Source organism: Pholcus phalangioides, unplaced genomic scaffold, assembly GCF_987345545.1.
Source record: "Pholcus phalangioides strain wild (caught in Gottingen) unplaced genomic scaffold, Ppha-v1.0 ptg000042l_1, whole genome shotgun sequence".
Classification (NCBI taxonomy): domain Eukaryota; kingdom Metazoa; phylum Arthropoda; class Arachnida; order Araneae; family Pholcidae; genus Pholcus; species Pholcus phalangioides.
The window spans coordinates 4,657,282-4,665,619 of NW_028301628.1; the positions used below are offsets into that span (position 1 = coordinate 4,657,282).

At 40.0% G+C, this 8,338-nt stretch overlaps 2 protein-coding genes across 2 annotated transcripts; one reads left to right on the plus strand and one right to left on the minus strand.

Annotated features, from left to right (window-relative positions):
* The first annotated feature begins 2,117 nt into the window (after positions 1 to 2,117).
* Positions 2,118 to 6,244, plus strand: LOC149063904 (uncharacterized). The gene is made up of 4 exons (XM_089255318.1): positions 2,118 to 2,724; positions 3,754 to 3,817; positions 5,138 to 5,460; positions 6,021 to 6,244. The coding sequence occupies exons 1-4, from the start codon at positions 2,358 to 2,360 to the stop codon at positions 6,242 to 6,244; spliced, it is 978 nt and encodes a 325-aa protein (XP_089111444.1). The 5' UTR covers positions 2,118 to 2,357.
* Positions 6,245 to 6,296: 52 nt separating this feature from the next.
* Positions 6,297 to 8,077, minus strand: LOC149063905 (uncharacterized). The gene is made up of 2 exons (XM_089255319.1): positions 7,681 to 8,077; positions 6,297 to 7,248 (listed from the first exon to the last, which is right to left on the minus strand). The coding sequence occupies exons 1-2, from the start codon at positions 8,040 to 8,042 to the stop codon at positions 6,297 to 6,299; spliced, it is 1,314 nt and encodes a 437-aa protein (XP_089111445.1). The 5' UTR covers positions 8,043 to 8,077.
* Between the last annotated feature and the right edge of the window lie 261 nt (positions 8,078 to 8,338).

The window sequence follows — 8,338 nt, forward strand, 5'->3', positions numbered from 1 at the left end:
TGAAAGCTGCCCTAAGCTGCCGAATCCAACCCCATGCAGCTTGGGTTGACGCTCTTCCATTAGCACTACTAGGCCTGAGATCCGCAGTGAAAGAAGATTTAGGATGCTCCTCCGCCGAAATCCTCTACGGATCACCATTGCAACTTCCTGGCGAGTACTTCTCCGCAATACCAGACATCAAACAGTCCGATTTCGTCCATCAACTTCAAAAACTAATGCGTTCAATGAAACCCATACCTACAACAACTCACGGATCTACGCCAACATATGTTCCTACATGTCTACAATCCGCATCTCATGTCTTCCTGCGTAACGATGCACCACACTCTGCCTTGCAACCAACGTATCAAGGCCCATTTCTGGTCAAAGATCGACGAGATAAATTCTTCGACATCGACTTCAACGGGACATCCAGGAGAATCTCCATCGATCGGTTGATCCCAGCTTTCTTAAGTGACCAGCATACCCAAGTGCCTTCGACGTCACCCGTCCATCCAAGTACAGTACCAGCAACTGTGACTCGTTCCGGTCGTCATGTCCACTTCCCCGACAGATACTCGACCACGTCATTTCGTTGACACTAGGGGGGGAGTGTGTAGCGACCTCTACTTGAACTTTCACCGACTGCGGAAAAATTATGACGTCGCACTTCGCAATTTTCTGATGAGAATATTTTGTTACCTAGCAACGCAAGTTGCGATAAAAAATCGAATGTTTTTTCTTCGCAGTCGGCAAGCAACCATTGTCATGTGATGTCTTTCATTTTTATGTGTCCGTACCAAATTAAACATGTATTATATAAAACCTTCTGATTGTTATTATATTTAATAATGGAGCTCAACAACCGGTCCTACAGATAGGCGCCTACACACCGGTGCCCTGCATCGGTCCCTAAACTGGGCGACCTAAAGTAGTATATTCAACAAAATTCCATTAACTCGGTTTTACTCAGAAACTTCTAATGGAATGTTAAAAGGGATAATAACAGAGAATTAAAAGATAATAAAGTAAGTGGATACGCGATGAATTAACTAACCTAAAAATGCTTAAAATCATCTCCTGTTATCACTTTGATGTTATAAAAAACATCGCTGATCATCAGTAACCAATGGATTTTTTTTATGCTGAACTAGCTGTTACCCGCGATTTCACTTGATGGACTTTCAGGAATCCCGCCTTAGTGCGTATCTAGTATATGTACTCTATATTTACTATATACGTATATATATACTTCCTATGCAACGGAAATTAGTGACGATTTTTTTATTACGGGAGTCGGTGACGTTTTTTGAGTGATGGAAATCTGTTACGTTTTTGTGTTACGGAAGTTGGTTACGATTTTGGGATCAAGTTTGCATTTAACTCTAGCATATATCGGGAACAAGTTATGTGCATGTACCCTGAGGTTACCACATCCTACAGCAGGTCCCCTAAGCTGAAATACATGGCGGACCCCCAAACCAGCGTTTTCACGGGCCCCTCTGTGCTTAATTTATAGTGTGAAAATATCACAAAGGATAAGAAACGTTCCGGCCCCTGTCAGTCCTGCCATCGTGGGGGTCATGCCGAGAGGTATGCATACGTAAAATATACATATATCACCCAGTGCTCCCAACATACAGGGTCGGGGTACCCGTGAGATTGCACATACACCTTCATGGGGAAGTTAAAAGGTTTCATTTCCAGGGGTCCTTGATGGAACTCATTGTTTTCTTGCTGGTTTAACATTGACAAATTTGCGATAGCGGAAGCCCAATGTATATCCAGTCTGAGGTCCCATAAAATTTGCGAATTCGGTCACGGGTAATTGCGAGGGGGGGGGGGGGTCCTGGATTTTATTCGTTGGTAAAATGAATATTTGCAGTGGCCTTCACAGGGGATGCCCGATTAGCTTCCGAGTCAGGGGTCCCGTTCCATTTTGGGGGCACTGGATGAATCTCATTCTTTTCTGTTGTTTAACATTGTAGAATTTTCAGCAGCACAAGCCCGAGATAAATCCAGTGTCTGTGTGCCCCACTAAAAATCTGCGTATGGGGTCCCCGTTACTGGATGTGGGCCCTGGATTTTATTCGTTTTAAAATTGATAAAAATTAAAAATTCCCGAGGCCACTCACAAGCCCCGTTCACATGTGCAATATTGCGGTATCGTTGGGGGGGCTAGCACCCTCTTGACGGCCGTTTTTCCCTGCGAGGGAAAGAAATGGGGAGTAGGCATGGCCCCTTCTCTTGAGAGGATATTTGAGAGGTCGTTACCTTCTTTCCCATAATTCTCTGCGCGGGTAATCGGAAAAACCTGACGGCCATATTGGAAGATAGGGTCAAAGTTCATTCGAAAGATTTTCAATTCGTTCATCGTCATGGCCAAGATCATCGTTGTGACATCTGATCGGTGGAAAGAGGCGGAAGTGATAGAATTTTTAGCAGTATATAAAAAATATGCGGCAGAAGGTAAATTCGACGGTACAGTTCGCGATAGCGAATTGTACCGTAAAATAACTGAGGAATTGGCGGAGAAAGGCGTGAAGAAATCGGTATCACAACTCCGTACCAAATTGAAATCTTTGAAACGAAGATATCGAGCAACAAGAGATGCTTTAAGACGGAGCGGTGCGAGCAGCAAGCACAATTTCCAGTTTTATGAAGAGATGGATTCTGTTCTTGGGTGTCGTGACAGCACTACACCCACGATAAGACTGGATGTGGGCATGAAAAATGTGAATCCAGGTAAGTGTAAAATTACGCATATGTCTTTTCTAAAAATTTCGAATTCATCATTTGATATAATATGCACAGTGGTCTTGACGCATGGGCTCATCTGGGCCTGAGGAGCGGGAGGGGGGGGGGTTATGAAAATTAGATCAGATTAAAATTTTCGAGAGCCCAGTGCGCATATAAATTAGTAAACAGGCATATGCAGTCAGATGGGGGGGGGCCCATGATGCTCTTAAGATGGGCATGTGCCATGGCCCCCACATGCAGGGCCGTCTTAAGAGCATCATGGGCCCCCGGGCCAAGTGGTTTTTCTGAGGCCCTACCTTGTAAATTCTAGAAGATTTCAACCGGATCTGATTTTTGTGAGGCCCCTCTTTCCCTGAGGGCCCGGGTGCGCCCATGCGTTAAGGTGGCACTGCCCACATGGGAGGGGCTGACAGGGCCCCGAGACGTTTCTCATCATTTTTTGCTTTTTCACGCTATTGTTGAGAAAACGTGAACAGGATCCACTTTATATGTTGTAAGAGAAATGTCACATTGTTTTCATTGATAAATGAAATGGACATGAACTTGGACTAAACTTTTGACTGAACTTTAATAACTTATTAACAATAATTATAACTGCGTCTATATAGCTGCGGCTTTTCAATGAAAATTGTGGTATCTACATATAGGTACTTGATGTAACATAAGATTTTAAATCCATCTGCGACACAGGTTATTCATAATACTGAGATTGTGAAAACACATTCACTTATGAAGTTTTGAAATTGATAAAACAGACAGATCTCAGTATAATATCTCCCTTGAGTAACGAATAATGGTTACCTCATAAGTAGTGTAACCCATTAACGAACAATCATGATTCACTAGTTACATCAGACCAATAAAAAGTTACATCACAGACCGGACTATAGTCCCTTTATACAGAATTTAGGGGTAAACAAGATGTTTTATTTCATGTTTGCGCAATCATTTATCAGAACGAATTAGCATGTAATTTTTTCAGAGATTATTGATAGATATACTTGTTTTTTATAGACTTGGACGAGTCCCTTGAAGAGGTAAATGTATTGGTGGAGTGCGAGATGCCAGATGAGGATGAGTAAGTTGAAATATATATGTATTTTTATCAGTTGATTCATCTCATTTAACACTGAGCCTATTTGCCTCATATATTTTCGTACTAAACAATTTACAAACTTGATCGTTTTTGTCGCATTATGACTGCACATCAAGGTTGGAATGCGAGTTGATCTCTCCATTATATATATATAAAGAGTCTCGCCGCAATGAACAACAGGCCTGCAATGGCACAAACCCCAAAGCAGAATGTGCCAAAATCTGTGACGTACGTCGTAGAACAATTACCGCTATTGCAGAACAATTTGGAAGAATTTTTAAAAAAAGTGCAAAAAAACACTATTACCTGAATAGGGATTTTTAAACATTTCCAGTTAGCTGAGGGCTCGTCGCAGAACAGTGCTAAATATTCTGCTTTAGGGGGGGGGGGCACAAATATCCCATCATCACACTTCACTCTTAATTCAAAATGTAGATGTCAGCACTGCAAAGTCAAACTCAACATTAGATGCACACTCAGACTATTAGGTGCACTCTTTTTTCCATGCTCTGCCACACAAACTGGACTGAAAGAGATCACAATGGGATAAGTCTAGTGGAAGAGGCCCACCATTCATTCATTCCGTGACCATTCTCTGCACACTAAAACTAAGTAGATAGGGGCCTGTGAAGTTCATTGTCCAATCTCAGCTTCCTTGCACTTTCTTTCAGTAACAGTTTTTTTCCTGAATCTGTTGGGAAACTGACAAGGACAAATCGAGTATCAAACTCTCGATTTTTATGAACTTGACAATATATCGCCCTTAAGTGCTGTAGGCCACAGACTTTTCACCTACTTCATTTTATTACAATTCCCACGAAGCAAAGAATACTGTTTCTAAGTCTGACATAACAAGCATTAGAAATTATTTGAAATTGTTGATGCTTGATTTAATGCCACCATTTACTTTTCAGAACTAGGACCCCCGAGCCAAATGGGGGGGGGGGAATCACAAATAATGTAAATTTTTCACTTTAACCCCCATCCCGAGAAGGCATCTACGGCCCTGTCCATGTATTTTAAGGTTTAAACAGCTCATTTATGCAACACAGAACTCAGCATATATTAAATTCAAAGGCTTGTATTACACTATAAAAGTTTGATAAAATCCCTTTTATAAAACTTAAAAAATCCAACCAATGAAGCTCATACGCTACATTCCAGAAAATGCAACCGATAAGCTTATTGGTTGGATTTTTCAAGATTTATAAAAGGACTTAAAAATTGTGTAGTGTAATATCGCCCTAAGAGAGAATAATAACAAAGACATTGTATAATTTTTCATTATTTTTTGCATTCTAGTTTACCTGACAGTGAAGAAAGATTGGAGCAGCAATGCTATTCTTCACAAACATTTCAAGAGGGTGAAGATAGACCAGAGCAACAGCTGCTGCTTAGCATGTTGCAAACTCCATGCTCCACGCCATCCACCTCTCAAGCTCCCCGCGATTCTACATCAACACCATCCACCTCCCAAACTCCATGCGCCTCTACATCAACACCATTCACCTCCCAAACTCCACGTGCCTCTACATCAACACCATCCACCTCCCAAACTCCATGCGCCTCTACATCAACACCATCCACCTCGCAAACTCCAGGCACCTCCACATCAACAGACGGAGGTATAATTTTTATGGCTTTCATTTTTATTTCGTAGCATCTAAATTTCCTGTTTAGAACATTTTCCTATTATGTTTTTTTTTGACAAACGTAATAAGTGAGATCCACTGTACTTATATAAAATATTCAGAGTGCTTCAGATTATTTAGCAGACTCGAACCTCAATATTTCTATAACTATGCACCAGTGATAGTGATTATTTGAAAAGTAATGGCAGGGATATGTCCAGACATTTTCTGTAGGGTACTGTTTTTGTGAAAATTGTCGTTATTTTTGTGAAAAGGGTCACAAAAATAAGGTGTATGTGTTACAACAATATGCATTCAATTTTGTGCGAAGCAAAATAATCTAGTTAATAACGAAAGAAATGACATGCCAAGTTCATGGTTTCGTTAATTTTTATTTTGCGAAGTGTCTGTTTTTCAGGTCTGATTTTGTGAAGGGTCTGGAGAAAAAATTTCAGCCCAAATTTCAAACCCAAATTTCAGCTGGACAGACCCCTGGTAATGGTCAAATATATTTATTGTGAGTATATGTGTAATAAAAACCATTCACATTACAGGTCGGGGTAGGAAAAGAAAAAAAATCAACCTGATGGAAGAAGCATTAAAAAATGTGTTGAAGGAGACGACAAATAAGATTTTGGAGTTTGAAGAAGCCGCAGAGAAAGCAGCCGAAGAAAAGAGGGAAGCTTTTAGAGAAAAAATTTTGAAACAAAATGAACAAATTCTGAAACAAAATGAATTAATCTTTAATTTTTTAAAAAGCATGACTGAAAAGAAATAAATTTTTATATTTTGCATTAAAATTTTGTGTTTTCACTATATTTTACATACATTTATTGGCTGTTACAGCACCACTGAAGTAAATTCAGCCTTTTTTCTTTGCTATTATTATTCACATTTGATTGAACGGTGCAATCATTACATTGTAAGTTATTTTCTCCCCCATCCCACTGATGAAGGTAGTCATCATGCGTGTCTTGGCAAATATTGTGTAATATGCAACAAGCCAATACTTGATGCTGTATATGTCGCAAACTTGTATCGTTTGCTTTGAGAAGACAACGCCACCTTCCTTTTAGCATACCAAATGCATGCTCAACATAAATGCGGCAACTGCTTAACTTCGCATTAAATACCCGCTGTTCTGCCGTTAACACTCCCGTGAAGGGCTTCATAATCCAGTCTTTTAACGGATATGCAGGATCTGCAACCAAATAGGGGGACACGCATGTGTCTGTCCCAGGCAGCTGGCACTGATATGTCTTTAAAAACCCATTTTCACAAACCTGATAAATCTCAGAATTTACCAACACTCTCGCATCGTGGACAGATCCAGGCCACCCAAAATTTACATTAGTAAATTTTTTCCTGTGGTCCACAACTGCCTGGAGCACGATACTGTGGAACTGCTTGCGATTAAAATAATCTTTTGCATTTTTTGGTGGTGCTTTTATTGGTATATGACAACCATCTAAAGCACCACACACTCCAGGCAAACCGTTATTACTCAAAAAACTTTCAGTTACTGCATATAGATTATTTCCCGTAGGAAATTGAATTTCATCGGAAAAGTGACGAATTATAGTAACACAAGTTTCGTTTGTGATTGTGCATGCAGTTGACCGGCCAATACCAAATAGATTTGCTAAATTACGTAATTCGCCAGAAGTCCCAAGTCTTGTGAGGGTCAGGGCCACTCGCCTTTCCACAGAAAGTGGTTTCCTGACGACAGTTTTTTTTTCCAAAGTTGGCCGCAGCTTGTTGCATATTGACTGGAATGTGGACCTAATGCAGAAAAAAAAGTAAATGACAATTAATTAACAAAATAAGTATGTATAGTTATTTTGGGAAAAAAGTAACTTCAGAGATTTGAGGGGTAAAAAATTTTGTTTACTTTTTTTTTTTTAAAGTTCTACATAAAAAAAAATTACTACTTAAGAAATTATGCCATCGATTTAAGAAAAAAATCATATATAAATGTGATTCTCATACTTCGGGGGAAAAAAATTACTTTAGAAATTATGCCAGAGATTTAAGAAAAAAAAATTGTTTTTCAACATAGAAATTATTTCACAGCAAAAATTATGCCATGAGGAAAAAGGCTTGCTATAGCTATTTACGCTGATGTGTTATATATCATTTCAATTTCATCCAAAACACCGAAATAAACGTCTCGGTAATAATTAAAAAAATAAAACAAAGAATTAAATACCTCACCTTTCAATCCTGAAATTTTCCTTCCAGTCTTGATTGCTCCAAGAATTCAATACGATTTCTTCCCACCAAACGGAGCTTCGAATTTTGGCCCACATTCTTCGTTGTGGAAAGGCTAATGCCAATGAAGATGCAACAGATCTAATTATGGCATTCATTACTCTCATCATTCGCCTGCTTCGAGCATTCCTTTCATCCAGAGCATTTTCAAGATGATTTCTCAGGAAGATCAGAAAAAAATTGAGATACTCCACGTGGGATTCCATGTGTAAACAAACAAGGATCGATGGGATAGCTAACAGACTTCCGGTCGACCCACGTGACTTTGACGACTTCCGGAAAGCGGGGTGAAAATGCTTGTCCATGTGAACGGGTTTTAGCAAAAATCCTTGAAGCCCGTTTTAACCGCGCTCTTTCTATTTCCCATGTGAACGGGGCTACAGGGGGTATGTCCTACAAGCCATCAGGTCGGGGCCCCATGGAAAAGTTGATAGGTTTCATTTCGGGTGTCCCTGGATGAATCTCATTGGTTTTTGTTGTTTAACATTGTAAAATTTGCAATACATCGGTAGCCCGAGATAAATCCAGTCAGGGCCACCCCCCTAAAATTCAACGAATTGGAGTTTGGGGACCCCCATGGGGAAGTTTTCTGGGGTTACTT

Excerpts from the sequence above, each read along its gene's own strand:
- LOC149063904 (XM_089255318.1), top strand. The coding sequence starts at position 2,358 with ATGGCCAAGATCATCGTTGTGACATCTGATCGGTGGAAAGAGGCGGAA. Across the intron at positions 2,725-3,753 it reads CATGAAAAATGTGAATCCAG|ACTTGGACGAGTCCCTTGAA; the intron begins GTAAGTGTAAAA and ends TGTTTTTTATAG. Across the intron at positions 5,461-6,020 it reads CTCCACATCAACAGACGGAG|GTCGGGGTAGGAAAAGAAAA; the intron begins GTATAATTTTTA and ends TTCACATTACAG.
- LOC149063905 (XM_089255319.1), bottom strand. The coding sequence starts at position 8,042 with ATGGACAAGCATTTTCACCCCGCTTTCCGGAAGTCGTCAAAGTCACGT. Across the intron at positions 7,249-7,680 it reads GAAAATTTCAGGATTGAAAG|GTCCACATTCCAGTCAATAT; the intron begins GTGAGGTATTTA and ends TTTCTGCATTAG.